This window comes from Canis lupus, chromosome 31, assembly GCF_003254725.2.
Source record: "Canis lupus dingo isolate Sandy chromosome 31, ASM325472v2, whole genome shotgun sequence".
Taxonomy (NCBI): domain Eukaryota; kingdom Metazoa; phylum Chordata; class Mammalia; order Carnivora; family Canidae; genus Canis; species Canis lupus.
The window spans coordinates 34765293-34786737 of NC_064273.1; the positions used below are offsets into that span (position 1 = coordinate 34765293).

At 37.4% G+C, this 21445-nt stretch overlaps 1 protein-coding gene across 3 annotated transcripts in view; it reads right to left on the reverse strand.

Annotated features, from left to right (window-relative positions):
* DSCAM (DS cell adhesion molecule) overlaps window positions 1–21445 on the reverse strand; it is a 734179-nt gene that overhangs the window by 281939 nt on the left and 430795 nt on the right. For all 3 annotated transcript variants that reach the window (XM_035709183.2, XM_049104780.1, XM_035709184.2), the window contains exons 5-8: window positions 15585–15863; window positions 11507–11782; window positions 3800–4096; window positions 2769–3044 (exon numbers count right to left, since the gene is read on the reverse strand). In XM_035709183.2, the coding sequence (XP_035565076.1) occupies window positions 2769–3044; window positions 3800–4096; window positions 11507–11782; window positions 15585–15863 (1128 nt within the window). The remainder of the gene's footprint in view (window positions 1–2768; window positions 3045–3799; window positions 4097–11506; window positions 11783–15584; window positions 15864–21445) is intronic.

The following is a 21445-nucleotide window of genomic DNA, read 5'->3' on the forward strand; positions in this document are numbered from 1 at the left end:
TTAAGAGCTTCTGAAAATATTTTCAGGGGTTTGTAAGAAGATAACCATTTTCATTGTAACACTGAGATATTATTTACTTTTCTCATTGGCTTGACATCTGGATAGATACTCAAAAATAACAATGGGTAAAATTGCTGGGGCCTTAGCACAAATCATGGCAAGTCATCACTGTGTTTTTTTACCACCACACAATTCTAATTTTTTTTAAACCAGTTTCATTTAAAAACACTTGATGAAGCCATAAAAATAATAATTTTAAATAAAACTTAAACTCTGAGTTCACATCATTTTCAGTGTTCTATGCTCTGTGTAACAAAATGGGAAGAACGCCCAAAACACTTCTGTTTGCTGTCTTGAAGCAAAATACCTGTGTACTTGTTTGAGTTACAAGCTTAACTAGCCACTCTTTTCATGGAATTCTCTTGTATCTTGAAAGAATGGCTACCTAAAAACGATAGGTATTCAGGCTTGTGCAGCTGGCAGACATTGTCCTGGGGGGAAAAAAGGGTACAAGCCTTCCTCTCCTATGATCACAACTATGTTTGTTGCAAATAATGAAATTCACACTTTCAAGCACAAAAGTAGAATTTTGTAAAACTTGTATCTGTTGTTATGAGCCTCTCAGCTTCTCAATGCTTAAAGACTTTTCTGATGAGACTATGGTGATACTTTGATTTTACTCAATAAATTCTGTCAATGTTTTAAAGATCCACGTAACTCAGCAAACCAGTAATTTCCAAATGATCAACTTATCCTGTTACAAAACAAAGTATGGATATGACATTCATTCTAAGGGCATTATAGACTGATGAATTTTAAGGTAGCAGAGTAACAAACATTTTTTAATACAGCTTCTAATTTTCCAGTGCAGCTAATCTTTAAGATATCACCATGTTTAAAATCTTTGCATAGTACTGAATAGTAGAAAATATTTTCTGATTTATTCACTTGTTTTGTTTGTTTACTGTTTGTCTCTCTTGATTGGAATGAAAGCTCCACAGGGAAAGAAGCTTGTCTACCTTCTTCATCCTTTTTCCTCAATGCCTAGAGTAAAACCTAGCATCAAACAGATGTTTCATAAATGGTACAGAAATAAATACAACCACAAAATGAACTTTTATATAGCTATTATGGTCTGATTTACCTAGAAATTCTAATGATTTGAGGAAATTCTTAAGATATGTAACTGTTTTTAAAAGACTCAAAAATATTTATGCGCAAGTGTATCTAATACATTATACATGTTATATGACATATAATACATATTACATAGATTGTATGTATGCATGCATGCGTGTGTGTGCATGCATGTGTGTGTGTCTTTATATGCATCCTAAAAAGGTAAACTAAAGAAGTTTGTGGGGAGAAAAAGTTTGGGGAAGACCGTGGAAAACCTATGCAACTTTGCACACATGACATTAAAAGACAATTATTGGTATGTAGGGACAGCCCAGACAGCTTAGCATGCAGAAAGCTATTGCTACATAATTTTGAAATTGTTTCATAATATTTTAGAGTTATTTTCATTACCTGCTTCATGTAATTACCTACATAATTGAAAATTTTCATTTTATGTTCAGCTCAAGAAACTGACTTGGGGGACAGAAGAGACGCCTTCTCATAAGGGTCTTCCACTACAAAGCTGTGTGTCCTGGGGTGGGTCTTGTCATATTACTAGTTTTTACTGATAAAGAAATTGTGGTTGAGCTTCATGACCTCTAAAGTTCATCCTGATGGTTAGATTCCATGATGTAAAGAATCACTTAGAAGTCAAGAAATTTTTCTGTGGGTTCCTTTAATCATACAATTCCTATATTGTTTTGACCTATTCAACTATTCATGATGAGAAGATTCTTTGAAGCCCTCATCTGTTACAGAAAATCTCTTCTGGTTGGATTCTAAAGGAACTTACTTTAGGAGTTTTTAGGGAAAGAAAGATTCAGATGGTGCCCAAATTAGAATGCATTAGCTTCTATTTTTTCCACTTCATGATGGTGTGGAAGATGTGTGCACTCTGTAGAAACTGTACTTTGAATTTTAGATCTAGCTTTTCCCCCAGAACTGATGATATGCAGTAAATACTCTGTCAGGATGCCGGGCAGCAACAGCGAATGAACCACAGCTCCCAGTCAGCCAGTGGTCAGGAGGGTAAACAATAAAAAATGACAACCATTCTTAACCCATACAACCCCCCCCCCGTTCTTCATTTTCAGTATAGTATTCAATAAATTACATGATCTACTCAACACTTTGTTATACAGTTGGATTTCCATTGGATGGTTTTGCCCAACTGTAGACTAATGTTAAGTATTCTGAGCGTATTTCAGGTATGCTAGACTAAGCTACGATGTTTGTTAAGAGAGATATATTACATTTTTGACTTACTGTATATATAACTTATAGTGAGTTTATTGGGACATTTCCCCATCACAAGTGGAGGAACATCTGTATGTGTTTTAAAATGATGTGTCAGACAACTAGGTAACCAAGCCAGTGACGTCTATTTTTTCTATGGTGATACTGACCACGCATATCCTCTGGAGAACAAACCAAATATCCATATGAAGAGAAAATTACATCAACCACAGGTCTTGTGCAGATGCAGGAGTAAAGGGCTCAGAACACCTGACGTGCTCTATCATTCTTGTCTTTGTAACTGTCCTCCTGAAGATATGCAGCTTCTTAGCCCCCCCCCCCCCCCAATTCGTGGCTCTGGGGAAAGAGCTGAATAATGGCAAGCTGCGTGAGGATAGGAAGAGCAGCCTTACCTTTGACTGTCACGTGGACACTCTGGCTGGTGGAGAGCTGTGGTTGAACCAGCACATTGCACGTGTACTCTCCCTCATCCACTTCCTTTTGCACATCCGAGAGTTTTAGAGTGCCATTGTTCTCAAATGCCACTTGGCGATGGTTGAAAGGAAGCAGATTAGAGTTCTTGTACCATTTGATGGAGTAATACGGATAGCCAATCACACGACAGTGGATGTACGTGTCCCGTCCTGCTATTGCTGTGATATTTTTCATTGGTCGAATGCTTGCAGGCCCTAGAGAGACACAAAGAAACTCTTGAAAATAATTTAACGGTACATCTCATGTGTGGAAATGGGTACACTTTTCCTTGAGTTAAAAAAAATGTAGATTATTTTCATGTAAAAACATCATTTTCAATTAAACAATTTTTTCTGCATTTGGATTTTTCTACTAAGACGTTCTTTTTTTTTCCTTTTAGCTTCATTACTTTCAAATGAATTGAATGAGTGTTTTAAATACTTTCATTACCAACTACTTCTATTAGAACATTTTGAATTACAAGATAAGAGGCAATTTAATCAACAAAAAGTAACTAGTCTGCACTGAACCATCATGCTGTTTTTGGGAAAACAGTGGTAGCAATTCAGTTTTTAAACTCTCTGTAAAATAGGTTATGAAGATGGAGGTTATGCCATGTTGCACTATGAATGTAAGTTAAAATACCATGTACATGAAGGCTTACCATGAATGTGGAAGAACAGAAGAAGAGGAGGAAGGAGAGAGCATGCAGAGCATAAACCGGGAAAGGACAGATCAAGTGGACAAATCTCAGAGTGACAAAGAGAACAAGCTGACTAAAGAAACCAAAATGCCATTTTTCACATTAACCCAATCAGGGCCATTCTGGAGTCAGAAGGAAAGGGCAGGGAATGGGAAGCAACAGTTAATCTGTTTTGGCATTCCAAGACTCAGCTCGGTGCATGCAGAAACCTTCTTCTCCACTACATGAGTTATGTGTGTTTTTTTGAGGAGCTGATTTGACAAGCACCTCTTACGTTTATTCGAGCCTGGTACAGGACGACTCCCGCCGAGTTGTTGGCAGTACAGCGGTAGACTCCCCCATCCCGGACCTGAGAGCTGGAGATGTTCAGGTAGCTGACCACGTTTCCCTCTGACGTGATCATCTGGCTGATGCGGTGACTGCCACCCTTGAGGATCGGGTCATCGTCCAGGGTCCACGTGATGGTGGGCAATGGAGTTCCCTTCACATTGCACATGAGGGAAACTGGTTCTGCTGGACTCACCACTTTTTCACTAAAGGCAGAAATAATTTTGGGAGTTCCATCTGCGGGAAGACAAATTATGGAAGGAAGTGGCACATACAAATAATTAAACAACTTCCAAGTCCATTATTTAACGATTAAGAGGTAGATGTGGTGGTGATTAAACAGTACAAAGAAAGACTGGTTTTAGCGGTAAAGCTAAATTCCAAGCAGAACAAGATTTTATTTTCAAAATAGGCAAATACGCATTAGCAAGCTTTAATAAATTACTTATATATTTCCTGGTTGGCATAAGAAGAACAATCATGCAACCCAGATGCTCATGTTAGACAACGTCAGCTACCAACAAGTCTATAATCCGGGACTGTCATGTCCTCACCAGAAGTTATAGACACAGAGGAAATTCACCCTTCTAAATGGTCACATTGGCTTTCCACTTCTGAGATAATTAGGGCTTGCTCACCAGGGAATAAAGGAAAGACTCAGGGATTGATTATCTCACCTTATTCATTTTCTCCTAAGAAATCATCCTTTAATTATTGAACTCTACATCTGAAACTAATGACGTACTGTATACTGGCCAATTGAATTTAAATTAAAAAAGAAATCATCCTTTATAGTTTTAATGATAAATAGTAAGTCCAGGTAAATGTCCATGAAAGCTCTGAGAATGGGTAAAAGCCAAAGTTTGACCCCTCCAGTGTACATTAAGTATCTTTCTAAATATCTTAAGTTGGTGGCTGTATAATTTATCATCCAACCTGCAACACTTTTTAGGATGAAACAGATACTAGGAGTAATTATGCTAGGAGACAGGCGCAACCTCAGACTGTCCCAGGCAAAGTAGGATCTAGGTAAGATCTAGGTCTTAGGAAATTTTCCATAGGAACTTCCAATATTTTCAATAAAGATAAAATGTTTATACTCCATTGTTTTTCTATCACATATATGGACCATTTCCCTCATACTGTATGGTAGTAATCACAAATGCATTGCTGACAAATTGGAAAGCAAAACAAATGGAGGGGGTACACCTGAAGCTAGCTTGCAGTGCCATCACAGAAATATAACTGTTAACACTTCCAAGTAGTCCTGAATAATTTCTCATCCCCAACAGCCTACTGGAAAACCTGGAAGCCTACTTCTGTAGCCAACGAGGCCAGCCGTGTAGGGTTCTCCTGATGGGGGTGCTGCGCCGAACCCTCTATCATCCTTCCTCTTGCAAATTCCTGAGTGTCAACTCCATTCCCACTCCTGGGTGACTGGAGTTTTTCCCCCCCACACAATCATAAGTGACATATCCCAGTGTTCACGGATTGCAAGCATCTTGCTTTAATATGAAAGATGAAAAAAAAAGGACTTCATAATATTGAAGTGAGGAACTGTGCCTTTGCGCTTAGGATCCTGCAGACACTGCTTCAGTGTGCTCTGCCTTTATTTCCAAAGAAGTTGGACGTCACAGTGATTGTTATTCTTTGTACATAATTGGCTGTCGATGCTTAGGAATGTGATTTTATTTAATCTTATGATTCACCTTTTAGTCAGGACGTGCTGAGCTGCAAATTTCTTTGCACTGATTTTTACGCTACACATTGAAAATTTGTCTTTTTTAAAATCTATTTCAGAAAGTTTTCTTCAGTTATACCTTTTTTGTAGGTAAAGTTTACATACAGTGAAATGTACAGATCTTAAGTGTACTAACAGAATGAGTTTGTTAAATATGTACACTGCATAACCACTCAAGTGAGCATGATGTAAGGCATGTCATTACCCTGCAACATTCCTAGGGCTCCTTTCAATCAATCCTCTCCCATCAGAGGCAGTCACTTTCCTGATTTCCTTTACCATGACCTAGTTTGCCAGTTATTGAGCTTCAAAACCACGTAGTCATAGAATGTGTGCTCTCTATATGGCAGATATACCACCATCGCCTTAACACAGTCAGTGAAATTAAGAAATGTAACATGGGAACAGTACCATCACCTAAGCTGAAGTCCATATTGGAAGTCTGCCAGCTGATTGATCCTGTCCCTCACAGCTATTTTCCCCAGCCCAACCAGTATCACACATCCCATTTACATGTCATGTTTCTTTAGTTTCCTTCAATCTGGATCATTCTTTCATCTCTTTTGTATTTCTTGACTTTGACATTTCGAATAATTATTCCATAGCTAGTTGCTCAAACTGGTTTTTTCCTTCTATTTCCACATAATTAGATGCAAATTATGGATTTTTGGCAGGAGTATCACAGAAGTAATGTCTTTATGTGCTTATTGGCCATTTGTGTATCTCCTTTTATGAAATATCTACTCAAATCTTTTGTCCATTGTTATGTTAGACTACCTTTTAATTGACTTGTAGGAGTTCTGTATGCTGATATAAGCATTTACCAGATCCAGCTATTTTCTAATGGCCAAATATATTTTTCAGGTATATTTTTTTTGTTTTTTTTTTGTTTTTTTTTTATTTTTCAGGTATATTAAGTACATATAATGTGTGCTAGACATATATATATAGCACATAGTATAGCTGTGTGTGTTTGAATGTGTAAAATGATTTCTTTTAGTTTGTAGTTGCCTTTTAGTTTCTTAATGATGCATTTGCCTTTGACTTTTAGTGCTTTCTATATCCTAAGAAAGCTTTGCCTACTCTCCAAATGATGAATTCTTCTATGTGTCCTTTTAGAGACTTCATAGTTTTGGATTTTTATAGCCCAGTCTATAATTTATGCAAATAAAATATTCATAAGGTATAAGGTGTGAGGTAGGAGTTGATATTAATTTTTGTGTGTTCCATTCATTAAGTAGTTTCAGTGTTGTTTGTCAAAAAAGACTTTCTTTTAGCTTTGGAATATTATGGACTCTCTTGCAAATCCATATATCGTATATGTGTGGACATATCTCTAGACCATCCAGTATGTTCTATTGAGCTATGTATCGATCTCATTGAATGTAGCTAGTATATGATTTGTCCAACTTTATTCTCTTTTTTTTTAAGATTATTTCCACAACTCCCAGTCCTTTACTTTCCCATACATGTTTTAAAAATCAACTTAGACTATAGGACTTAAACATTTCTACATAAATTAAAAAGTCATTCTATAAAAGCTGTTGAGATTTTCATTGAGATTACATTGATCATGTTACAGAAAATTGTCACCTTAAGAATATTTAGTTTTTTGGTCCTTGCATATGGTATATTTTCCAGTATTTTACATTAGAAATTTATAGTTGTACAGTTTACATGTTGAAATCTTTCACATCTGTTGTTATATTTATTTCTGTGTCAGTTGTTTAATGCTAATGTAAATGGAATTTTAAAATATTATTTTCCAATTTTTGGTTCCTACTATATAAAAGTAAAACAAATTTTATGTTTTTATATCCTACTAGTTTTTAAACCCACTTATGCATCTAGAAATTATTTTATAGATTTCTTGAGATTTTCTATGTAAACAACAAAGTTTCTGTTTAAAGACAGCTGAAATCTTTTCTTTCCAAAATTTATGTATTTTATTTCTTATTCATACCTGCCTATGACTTATAGTATAGTGTTAAACAGAAGTAGTGATTGTGAACATCCTTGCCTTGGTCCAAATAGTAAATGAAAAATATTTAGGGTTCAACCATTAAACATGGTTTTCACTATAGAATATTCATAAATGCCATTTATCAGGTCAAGGAAGTTCCTTATATTTCTAGTTTGCTGAGAATATTTTATTTTGAGTGGATGTTGAATTTTGTCAAATAGTATTTTTCTGGATATCCTGAAGTCATCAGTTGGCTTTTCTCCTATATTCTATTAATATGATGCCTTACACACACATAGATAAATTTTGTTTTTTAATGTTTTGCCAATATTACGTGTATGGGACAAACTCCAACTAAGTTTTACACTGATATAGATACAGTTGGATAGAGCAACATATACATATTTATGTAGATATACATAAACATATAAATATTTATGTGTATATCAATACTGACATATATTTGTGCATGTGAATATTATGCTACGTCATGTGAAATGTAAAATACCTGGTACAAATAATTTAAAGTAATTTAATTTATATTCTCCTTTGTGTTATTACATCTGTTTATGTCCAAACTCTATAATACAGTGTCAAAATTTTATAATTGTCTATTATTATCTAAAGATATTAAAAGAAAAAAACTTTTTCTAAATATTTATTAATGTATTTCCTGCCTTTCCACATGGCTTTTATGTCTATAGATCTGAATTTCCATTTTAGGTCATTTCCCTTCACCTTCAATGATTTCATGTGTCATTTCTTCTGGTGTCACTTTCTTTCATCTTTTGTTTACTGGAAATATCTTTACTCTTGTTGATTTTTAAAGACTATTTTTTACTAGATATGGGAGCCTAGGTGGACAGGGATTTTTTAAAATCCTTTTTAACATTTTAAAGATGTTGCTACATTGTCTTCTGTCCTCCAAAATATTTGATGAGAAGTCATCCATCACCCAAATTGATATCTCCATTCACTTAATATTTCTCCTCCCTCAGAATTACAAGACTTTTTATTTATCTTTGGTTTTCAGCAACGGGACTCTAATGTGCCTACAAGTGATTTTCTTTGTATTTATTCTCTTGGGGTCTACTGCTTCTTCACTCTGTAACTTTATTTTTTATAACAAAACTGTAGCTATTATTTCTTCAAATATTTTTTCTTCCCCAGTGCCAGTCTCCTATTTTTCTGAGCCTCTAATTATATGTGGATTTGGCCATCTGATGAATGTCCCAAGTCACTGAGGCTCTAGTCATTTCCTTTGTAGTCTTCTTTCTCTCTGTGCTTCAAATGAGATACTTGATTTTAATTTATCTTTAGGTTCACTGATCCTTTCTTTTTTCTCCAATCTTCTGTTAAAGCCAATACACTGAATTTTTATATTGCTCCAGGTTCCTTTTTAAAGTTTTCATTTTCTCTTCTGATCTTTCCCAGATATCTATTCATTATGATCTTATTTTCCTTTAAGGTATTGAATATATTTTAAATAAAAGCTTTTAAACTTTTTTGTCTGCTCATTCATCTGGGTTCTCTCAAGGTCTATCTCTATTGCCTACTTTGTCTTTTGACTTCAGCTAGCAGTATCCAATTTTTTTTTTTTTTGTATGTCTAGCTGGGTTTTTCTTTAATTCAATCAATTAGACCTATTTGTTTTATTTATTTTTTTATTTTTATTGGATTATCCTCCACATTTTCCAGTTCAGGTGTCAAATAAGTTTTTCAAGGATGTTTATTTTTAGAGTTTAGTACTCTCCACTGTTAGGGATTTAGGATAACTTTCCTTCCTGTAATTTCAATGCATCTCCCTCAACTGCAGGTGATTCAACAGTATGGACTTTTGTTCTTCTATACTTCAATCCCATAAGACTATAGCTTTCTGTTTTTCTTCTAGTATTCTACGCGCCCCCCCTCCCCCCGCATCTCACAATAAAGACTGGAGAATGTCCTCAAGGGAAAAGCGGTACCATGACATCTATAACCCAACCCCTTCCTCTTCTTTTCTTTCTGCTTTGAGTGTCTCTCCCAAGTTTTGTTTTTCCTCAAGTTCATAATTTTTATCTGCTTGTAGTTTAGTCTGATACATGCTATTCTATCATTTCCCAAAATAGGACATGTTCTTATTCTTTTCTATTATTCCATTTTCTGGTTACTGTGGTTTCATCTTGAACCTATAATTATTAGATTTCAGTTTCCTTAGACTTCTATTCCAGTTTCTTTGGCCTCACAGAAAATATTCCCAGAATCTGCACTATATCAATGGCAATTCTTAGCTCATAGTATTGTGAGTTTTTATAATTTACATCAATCTAAAGCCATTTCAATGGGAATAATAGGAGCCTATATCCAAGGATACTAGTTAGACACCATTTTAAGGCAAATACTAGATATGCATTTATAATTACACTTCTGCTCTCTTTTGCTACATTAGCACTGTCATCTCTCAGAAGAGAAAAAAATAAAGTGAAGCTTCTTGTCCTGAATGGAAACTGACATGCAACAAATAAATCGGTGAGTATGCTCAGTATGCTCCTCTGCCCCCCTTTTTTATTCAAGTGACAGGCTTTTTTGGAGATGAAAGCAGACATTATTTTCCCAGTGAGACCTAAATGTCTTTGAAATCTTTCTTGCTGTCACTCTCTGATAACCTGAAATCTTTCGACATCATTATGGATTATCAATATGCTCTTTAGGTTTTCTTAGTCACACAAGATAGTTGCCAAGGTAACTAGGCCTAGACAGGTATTCTCTCCCTCTTCCACAAAGAATCTAAAAATAGTGATGTGTAAGGACTATAGTGCAGCAGCAGCAAACCGACTCTGTACAAATTGATTACTTTCTGCACTTAATTATTATGGGGATCGCAGTGTCAGGCATTTAATATGGGTTCCATGCCTTCAGCTAATTTCATCTCTGCTTTAAGAAAGGAAATGCTTGAATCAAAATAAGACCCTCATTGCTAAGCCTCCTTCTTCCTAAACATTAGCTAATGTTAAAAAAATTAATAGGAATATCCTCTAAGAGCATCAAGACATATTTCAACTTATTTTCATATGTAAATATTTATTCCTGTCTTTAGACTATATGAAAGTCATGTAATTATTTTAATCAATTTATACCAAGTGAATTTTAAATTATATGTTAAGACACAATTTCCAACAAGATGCACAAATATACAGATAAAAGCCAGTTCAATTATCTGGTGATAAACATATGTCTCTCTTGAATGTTACCTTGATAGTTTTTGTTCCCTGGCTGATGAATAAGCTTGAAAATGTAAGCAGGCCACTAAGAAAAGAAAACATACCTATGACCTATTGTGACAACCTGAGGTCATTACTCACAAATCCCACTCACCTATATTTATGAATATCTGGACCCAACCAGGGACAACTATACAAATCAAATGCCACTTTTTCCTTTCCACTGAGGATCATATTGGAATTTTGCCCTACATTTTGCCTGTCAAATTGTATTTCTCAGCTGGAGTCTATTACCCCCACCAGGAAATTCGGCAATATTTGGAGGTATTTTTGGTCATCACAATTTGGAGAGGGAGTGCTGGGCAGAGGCCAGAGATGCTGTTAAACACCCATAGCACATAAATTGGCCCTTCACACAAAGCATCACTGAGAAAATCCAGTCTACCAAACTTGGTTTCAAGTTTCTGAGGTCTGTATCTTGATAAGTCACTAAACACATGGGTGGGGAACATTTATATTACTTAACTTTATGTGAAATTACTTTTGTTATTTCTACCACTTACAATTTTGCCAGCACTTGTTCTTTCATTAGCCCGATTTTTTCCTGAAAAATTAGGGCAGAGTTATTAGCTAATCAGATAGAAATCATAACACTGGGAGTTATCAGCACTGCTTCATTATCCTTCTGAGTGCTCTGGGTTTGGGTTCTTTTGCAGCTGAACCCTATAACGAGGCCCACTGACCTTCAAGGACCACCTGCACATAGTCTTGAGCGGACAGCTTATCCTTGCGCACAAAGCACTGGTATGCGCCCCCGTCACTTTTGACCATGTGATCCATTATAAGGTTTTCGTGGTTGATCCCTGTGATCCTCACATTTTTTCCGGGGTTGAGGATTTCACCGTTTCGGTACCAGGAGAGTTCCTGGTCCTCACTGCCTGTCACGCTGCAGGACAAGGAAACCTGGCTACCCACGCTGCTTTTAACTTTCCTGGGGCTGATGGTAGCTTTCAGTGGCTCTGGAAATATTGGTAAGAGAAAAAAAAAAAAAGAAGAAGGTAAAAACATCACATAGGTAGACATCATTTCAACAACACGCTAAGCTTTCGACAAGGCACATGCATCATAGTAAGCATACTCTATATAGTTCTCATGTTCAGCATTATGTCATAGTGCACCATTTTGTTCAGGAGCACCATCTTCACTGTCTTTCCTGGCCTTCCTTCTCTGTGTAGTGGCATTGGTCAAGCTGCTTTCTCACAGAGTAAATGTGAGGATTAACCCACTGACAATAAGAAACGCCCTGTTCTGGTTACCAGTAAGAACAGAGGTATTGAATATTTAAAACCCATCTGCTTGTCCCAAGGTAGCACTGATGGGTTTCTCTGGGACATTCTCACACACTCATACACTTGTTCACACACCCTGTGTGGTTTAATCAGGGCCCGTAACACACAGCTGTAAGAAAACAAGTTGATGTTTGAATTTGTGGCCACGTAACAGGGTTGTTATTTAACATGAGGCTAACTGATTTGTACACAGCTGGAACTCTCCTATTTGACATTCAACATTTTAATTCAATAAATCCAATTTTATGTAGCAAGTTCATTTATTGAGCATTTACTCAATGCCAAAAGTGGGGTTAAACTTACAAGTAAGACAAAGATGAATTAAAATTGTGGCATAATAGGCATGGCCATACAATTACTGAATGTCTTTTGTACATTATTTAAGTCAGTTTTCCCACAGTCCTGCATGTTTTATCATATCCATTTTACAGAAGAGGAAGTGCTTATTCAGCGAGATTAGTTTAACCAAATCCACTCAACAGGCAAATGGCAAAATACATTTTTGTTTTGTTTTGTTTTGCTTACCCCCAAGTATTCCTGACATCTCATGCTACAACACCAAAGAGTCCACCTCCAAGGAGTTCAGTCTTTTTGTGAATGAGACAAATATGAGAGTAGATGTAGTAGCCAAGTAGTAGTACAGGGTTCATCAGAGACATATAAATGTGGAAAGGGATCCATAGAACTTAGGACTTTCCAAAGATCAGGAAAGTCCTTAGATATCAAGGATGGATAGAACTGAGCCCAGCTGGAATGAAGGAACATTTTGGGAATTAGGGCATAAAGCAAGGCCACGTCACAGGAAGAGCGTGTCTGCTCAGTTTGGATGCAACACAGCATCTCTGTAGGAAATTTATGGATTTTCCTTTGTAAATTACAAAGGCAATCTGGAACGAGATTGAAAAAAGGCCTCAAGATTTTGGAATTAAATCAGAGGGGACTAAAGGAAGCATACAAAAATTTTTAGCAAGTGAGAATATAGTCAAACACATTTTTAGAAGAATTGTTTGTGTTGTATTGGAAAGCCTAGAGTAGGGTAATTAGTAAGGGTACATTGCAAATGTCTAGTTGAGGTACAATTAAGACTCAGTTTAGGATAGGATGGGTTTGGGGAGTGTGGCTGAGAAACACAATGAGTTACAATCTCTAAAACTTGGCAGGATTTGGACTCAGAAAGAAAAGACCTAAGGAATATCTAAGATTTAAAGCCTGACGTTGGGGGGCTCAAGGTGGGAAGACATCTCGAATAAGAAAAGCCATTGACAAGGTAGAAATGGTGGGGAGTTTGGTTTGCAATACTGTTGTTTTGAAGTGCCAGAAAAACATCTGATCTAAAATTGGGAGATAGACTCATCTAACTCTCAAGATGGAAGCTGAGGCTAAGCATGCAGATCTAGGGCTTGTTCTCAGAGGAGAAGAATCTGGAGCCATACAAATAAAAAAAGCACCAGGAGGGAAGAGATGGATAAGAATTGGGTTTTGGAAAAAAAAAAAAAAAAGAATTGGGTTTTGGATTTGGAACCCAAGAGAATGCTTTCTATCTAGAGAGGAAAGACAAAAATGAAGTCAGAGGGAGGTGGGAAACATTCAAGAGGCATTTGAGGACTTGTCCAGACATGGCAGAAGAACACAGTAATGAAAATAAGCACAGTCAGAATTAAAATTTTTCCACAAATAACTTTTAAAATGTAGATAGTGACAAATGCCTTTACAGAGAAAGCAATACATTAAACCCTGAGAGCTTAGCATGAGATGCTTAGGGGTGGGGATGTTTCTGGGGAGGGCACTGCACCGAGCTTTGAAAGATGGGAAGTGTTAGACCTTCAAGTATTTGAAAACCATCTTCCATGCGGAGGGAGCAGCATGGCCTGTGATCAGGATAGGGATGGGCTTGTACAGGGAATAGGCAGAAATTAGATTTCATGAGAGTAGCTTTTTCTTTGAAGCAAAACTATGGGCAATAGGACCAGGCAGGCTTATTTGGGATGATTTTGATACCATCCTAAAATATAAACTCATTCAGCAGGAAATGTGAAGCCATGAAAGGTGTTTTAACATAGAGATTTTTGAGCTTGTGGGGATATGTTTTACTTGCTGTCCAGTGCTGCATCATTGCATCTAGAAGGTCCTTTGGCTACAGATATAGAGCTTATCTTCCATTTCTCCCTAAGCCCAGCCTAAGCATGTTTGCATGATATTTGCAGGACCCACCCTGGGCTAGCTGGTTCTAGGCAGTACCGGGGATATCTACTGTCATGCGTTTTGTTGGGATGGTATTGTGCTAGAACAGTCCACACTCAAGATGACATGGAAATGACAGTTCCACAAACAGGTATGAGATTGGAAACACACACACACACACACACACAGATGATAAGAAGAGAATGCCTCCCCTTTGTTTTTTTTTAAGATTTTATTTATTATTTGTTTACTCATTCATTCATTTGAGACACACAGAGAGAGGCAGAGACATAGGCAGAGGGAGAAGCAGGCTCCCTGTGGGGAGCCCGATGCAGGACTCGATCCCAGGACCCCAGGATCATGACCTGAGCCAAAAGTAGGCGCTCAACCACTGAGCCACCCAGGTGCCCAGAGAATGCCTCCCCTTTCAATGTTCACTCTTGTGATTTAGCTTGTTCAGTCACGTACTTCATCAAATTTTAAAAATGCATATTTTATCTCATGTAATATGTAATAATATTATATATGATGAAAAGAACATTTCATTCACTTCTAATAGCCACCTATTTTGACCAAAATTCTGTCAGTCAATCATGGCCATGTGCTCTTGTGTAACTCACTTTAATTTGGTTTCTACATGAGTAAAATTGAGGGTGTCTGACCAAAGTATTTCCCACTGCAGTCACACCTCTCCCTCCTCTGCGGTTGGCTTCAGCATCCTCCTCGACACCTTCCTCAAGACAGTCACTACAAATAAATTGGAGATGAAATATACCCACCATATTTGAACTAAATGATATGTAATAATGAGTCCAAGCCCAATATTTTGAGAATTTAGAGCCCTATATTTATCCTGGTAAGAGCCCCATTCAAGAACATAAAGTAGTATCTGAAAGCCAGCAAAGGACACCCACTGTGATCTGACTACCGTCACTTGTGCTAACATCACAAGCCTGGCCCTCTTCCTCTGTCAGCATTCAGACAAGGTGGCCATTATTAATTCAACAGCTAGATGATGTGATCTCAGATATGTATCTTGTAGCCTAATGGAAATCTTGGAGGTTCAGACAGACCTGAATTCAAAACCTAAGTCCCAAACTCCTCAGCTGTGTAATCTTGAGCAACCCACCTGGGCATTCATTTCCTCATCTGCAAAATGGGGTAATACTGGTCTCAGCAGGACTGTTGTGAGGATTAATAAAAGGCTATAATGAGAGCCTGGAAGTCATCTTGTAACAAGAGGTCCACCAATGGTGGTCAACATCACCATTCCAAGCTACCGCCAACTTACGTTTCACGTACAGGCGGCCTATCACCTTAGCAGTGCCGTATCTGTTGGAAACTTCACACACATAGCTGCCTGAGTCTGAAGGACGAGTGTTCTCGATGAGCAGCCCTGTCACGGTCTTCTGGAATCTTCCAGAAAGTTCCAGGGGCATATTGTCCTTCAGCCAGCGATAATCTGGCTCAGGATGTCCAAGCGCTTTGCAAGGCAACTCCACACGCTGCCCTGCCATGGCTTTGCGATGATCAAACCCATCCAGTATGGATGGGGCTGAGTTCGCTGGGTCTGAGGAAGAAAAAAAAAACTCTTAGACATGGTCAATGAGTTGAAGTGGTAATTTAGAATCATAGGACCTCATATACAGGTTAAATTCTATATACATCATGCTAACTATTGACAATAGATCTTTAAGATTTCATTAATGAACAGAAAGAAAAACCCTACTGGTAGAGATTTCTTCTGCTCAGAATTTTCCAAAGGCTGAAGCAGAAAAGGTTCTGCTTTTCATTTCCCACTAAATAACTAATAGCTCCAGAATCAGCATGCTTCTGCAGGAGTTTCCAGCCTAGGACAAAAACTGGATTGTCTTGTGACCAGAGAATGTCAGACTTCCCCTTTAAAAAGAACAACAGTAGTGGAGATAGTTGTTTGAGATTAGTAAAATTTATTTCATACACTCGAAGAGTCTTATAGTCACTGAATTTGAAAGTATTTTATTTATTTATTTCACAATATTGTTTGAGCCTCACGTCCAAGGACAGCATACAGTCAGGAATTGGAGACACGGTGGCCAATGAGACAGGAAATGATGAGGCCCTCATGGAACTTACATCCAATTGCACGAGTGGGGGTGGTGGGCAATGTGCAAATACAGAAATACATAAAGACAGTGTGGCTTGAAGTAGGTGCAACAAAGAACAGAAAAGCCTGACACAATAGAGTGTGTGCAAGTGGTTGTGTTGGAGGATGAGGGGGACTTAAGGGCAATCTTCATGGATGTCCTTCACAATCGCTGAGGACAGATGAAGAAACGAAGACAATTAAGGTGTGGCAAAAATAAAATGGTTATTACTTACCACACAGCCTTGCTTTTAAAATGCAACAGCGTATAATTCACCTGTTCTCTCAGATGATGTTTAGCTGGTATTATGTTCTCAAGCCCAACGAGGAAAAGAACTAAATGCTCTCAAGATCTGGGTCAGTGGAAACCATACGGCTCAATGATCAAGCTTACTTTGAGGAATCAATGTTCTCAGGGAATATTATGAAGAATGTAAAAATAGAGGTCCCCTTTTGGATGTCCAACATAAAAGTCAGTGACCTTCCCTTGCCCTCTCTTACCCTTTTTCTATTCAGAACTTGCACTAACCACATACATGAGCGGTCACACTGGTCTCCACACAGATATACAGAACAGGTATGGGCTCCTGGCTCCTGAACTCTATTTTTGCCTTAGTTAGAAAAGCACCATAGCTGTTGCGATCTGCCTGCAGTAAACTCAAAGCAAAGGACTGGATATCTTCTATCCTATTAAAGAACTCTCTGGAATGGCTTTTTAAAGTGAGGTGATTCTTCAGTCAGCCACTGGGGGCAGTCAGTAGACCCGAGTGAAAGTGGCAAACCCCTTGAGCAGAAGCTGCTTATGCCAGGGCTTTCCTTTGCGACCATTGGAGATAAAATCCATGACAAACTCCCTGCTCTTCTCGCCTCCCTGGCGCTTTATGAGAACAATGTGAATCTTCTCATGGGATATAATGAATGAACTTAATAATCTCTTAAAGAATATGTAACCGACCGAGTTTCTTTGACTCTTCTGCAGGTCTATCATCCACTTTAATGAAAGAATTCCATAGCCCATAATTATGCTCACTCACATGTCTGGGTGGGGGACTCCAGAGGATTACAGATAATAGGCTCACAAAAGCAGGTGCATAGCCCTTGCTAGCAGAGTCCTCATTGCTTCAATCTCCTGAAGGAAGTTAGATGGACCTTGGAAAGTGTTGAAGAGCAAGTAACTTCCTTATGGACTACGTAGTTACAAGATATGTTGCTTTGCTTAGAGTAGGAATTAAGGTTGGTGCTGGAGAAGGTGACACAATGAAGGTATCACTCCTTTGTTGGGTGTGGTTAAATTTTTTTTTTTTTTTTTTGCAAAACAAGTCCACAACCCAGGAAACAAAAGGGGCCCACTTCTAACAGCAGTCACAGAAAGCAATACCTGATGATTGCACTTAAATTTTTGTTCTGCAACTAATTATTAATAGAAATTTCTCAAATATCCTTAAGATAGTTCTGTGTAAGTCTGACTTTTTTAAAAAGTAGGGATGGGGCAACTGGATATCCATATCAAAAAGAAGAATTTAGAAACCTGACCTCACACCACCTACAAAATTTAAAAATGGATCATAGATCTAAATGTAGGAGTTAAATCCATAAGACTTTTAGATGAAAAGGTAGGAAAACGATCTTTATGACCTTGGGTCTGGAAGAGTTCTAAGACAGGACACCAACAACCTAAGTGGCAAAAAATCAATATGCTATGCTTCATGACAATTAAAATATTTTAACTTTCCAAGATATCATTAAGGGAAAAAATGTAAGGAGCAACCTACTGGGAGGACATATTGCAAATAATATTTCTGGTAAAGGACTTCTCTTCAAAAAATATAAAGAACCTGGACATCTCTATGATAAGAGAGAAAATTTTAAAATGGACAAATGATCTGAATAGATATATCACCAAAGAAGATATAAATGACTAATAAGCATTTAGGAAGATGCTCAGTGTCATTAGCCACTAGGGAAACGCCAATTAAAACTACAGTGAGATACTACTTCACACCTGCTAGGATGGTTAAAATAAAAAACATGAATATGAACAAGTGCTCATGAGGAAGTGAAGAAATTAGAACTCCCATTCACTCGTGATAAAAAGTAAAATGGTACAACCATTTTGGAAAACAGTTTGGCAGTTTCTCAAAATGCTCAACTTCAATTTTCCATAGGGTCCACTCCTAGGGATCTATCCTAGACAAATGAAGCTGTGTTTATTCAAATACTTGTATACAGATGTTCCTGGCAGGAGTTTCCAAAACAGCTAATAAGCAGAAAACACCCAAATGTCCCCCAGTTAGTAAAGGGATAAGTGAGATGTGTATGTACATGCAATGGAATGTTCTTCAGCAAAGAGTGAACTCAACTGATACACCTTACAACATGGATGAACCACAAAAGATTATGCTAAATAAAAGAAGCCTGATACAAAGCCATATGTTATGAGTATGGTTTATAGGAAATATTCAGAAAGCGCACAATTGTAGAAATAGGCAGTGGATTAGTGGTTGCCTGGGGCTGGAGATGGGAATTAGAATTGACTTCAAATAGGTCACAGGGAGTTTTCTGGGTGGTGGAAATATTCTAAAATTGGATGACACTCATGTTGCACCACTTTCTATATTTACTAAAATCACTGGCTTGGATACTTAATATCGGTGAGGTTTATGGATGGTAAATTAAATCTCAATAAAACCACTTTACAAAGAAGGAGTGTGGCACATTTCTTCGATAGTTTAAGCACACAATTTCAGCAATGCTTGAGACAGGCTCTCTGGGTAATAGTTGGTCATGTATAAGATTAGTACAACCAAGGAGCACTGTATTTAATGTTTATCCTCTCATCTTTCATCTGTTTATCTAAATTTAAAAATATTTTTTTTACCAGAAGAACTTGCAAACTCTCACAAGAGTAGAAAAAATAATATAATGCATCTCATATATTCATCACCTAGATGCAAGAGGCATCAACATTTTTTATCATCTGTTTATTTCTTTGTAGTCTTTGCTTTTGGTGCTATCTTATTGAGTCAAATCATAGAACCAGTCATCTTATCACTCTATCATAAGTATGTTTTTCTAATAAGAATAAAATTTTTCTTATAAAACCTCAATGTCAGTAGCATACAAGAGTCATAATAACCTGGTCGTACCATCTAGTATCTATTATAAAACCTCAATGTCAGTAGCATACAAGAGTCATAATAACCTGGTCGTACCATCTAGTATCTATTCCATAATCACTTTCTCCTGATGAACTAAAATCACATCATTATTATTTACAATTGTGCTAATTAAATCAGCATTATTCTATAATTAACAGCTGTCTTTTGATTTTCTTTTAATCCAAAGCAGGCTCCTCCTTCTTTTCTCTCTCATGTCTTTGACTTGTCAAAGAAGCCAGGTGAATTGTTTTGTAAAGAACCCCATGGTCTGAATTTCTTTCTTGATGGTGACATTTAACATGTTCCTCTGGATATTTTTCTCATAAACTAGAATCTATTTCTCATGAGCAGATTAGATCAAATTCAACCTTTTTCCTTTCTCTCTGTATGCATTTAACATGCAGCTTTCCCATACTCAGTGAGGCTGAATTGATCAGCAAGTTCAGGTTATCAAGTTTGTCTGAATTAGTTATTTTATTAAGGGTTTAAATGATTTTCTAATTGTCATAGCACCTTCACATTCAGTAGATGTAACTATTCCACAAATAAGAACTTTCCTTCTTGAACTAGGATTTTTTTGTTATTTTGAAATACAGTAGTCATAGGAAAGACGGGGAGGAGAATTGTGATTCTTTTTAATCTCCAAGTATCAAAATCAAGAATTGGTGCCCTAGTTTCCTCTACATAGGCCAATGAGATTCTTACTATTGCTTTGGTTATTATTAAATATTATTTGTGTGTGTATCTAAGTATATACGAACGTAAGTATGTGTGTGTGTGTGTGTGTGTGTACACACATGTGTATATTCATAATGAACTCAAAGTTTTTAAATGTTTAATGGTTAATAATCAAATGCAATCATTATTTTTGAAATTCAACTCCTCACACTCTCAGCCAACAAGAGCCTCTTCAGAAGTTGTCCCCGGTATCATTTTGACAAGACCTCATTAATGTTTCGGGCTCATCTTCTACATTCCTATCCCAGACACTATAATCTACCATCCTTCCAAGGAGCCATGGTCCCCTTTAGGAGGAGTATTTAAAAGACACTAGTATTTAGATATTAGAGGTCATTGTTGTCCATTGCCTATCGCTTCTGGGCCTTTTCAGTGTAAAGACCTTGGGGACACATTCATAAGAATATAGCAAGTGTGTACTGATAGCATCTATTGGACATTTCAAGGATTTTATATTTTTATCTTTTCTTACACTGAAAATCTTGGTCCCAAATAAAAGTAGCATAAGCATAATTAACCTCTCTCTATCCCCTACTTTGTTACACATTACAGTATTTTACAGGATGGCATTCCTCTAGGGCCTCCCATGCCACCTGAGCTTCCCCTATCACCCTTAGTAATGCGGAGTCACTCTGAGCCACTCTGACTCAAGTTGATTCCTAAAGCTAGCAGTTCTGTTGGGGTAACTCTGCTCTTCTGAAAGGAGTATTTGATGGATACTTGTGAGATCTTTGAGGAGCCAGGCCACCACTGAGCAACGTGGTCATCACTGACTGCTCTCATGGCCATTTGCACTCATCAACTCATCACTCATTCAACTCCAAACTCAGGCAGGTCTCTCTAAGTGTGGATAATACTCCCAGACACTTTTCCCCAGGATCCATGCAAGAGTTGATCATCTGTTTTGGAGAATTTGCTGACTATTTTGCTGTTCTGTGACTGACTCTGTGGAGTCCCCCTGTTGTGCCCCTTTGCTGCCCACCACTGCCGCGACACTGCTGCCATTCCTGCATGCCCTCACTGCTGTCAGCACTCTGTCCACACCAACCCACGTTCAGGTTCCACAGAGAGCTACTGAAGGCCTTGTCCATGTGCTTTTTCTTCTGTCATTATACGGGGTCTGTTTTAGTT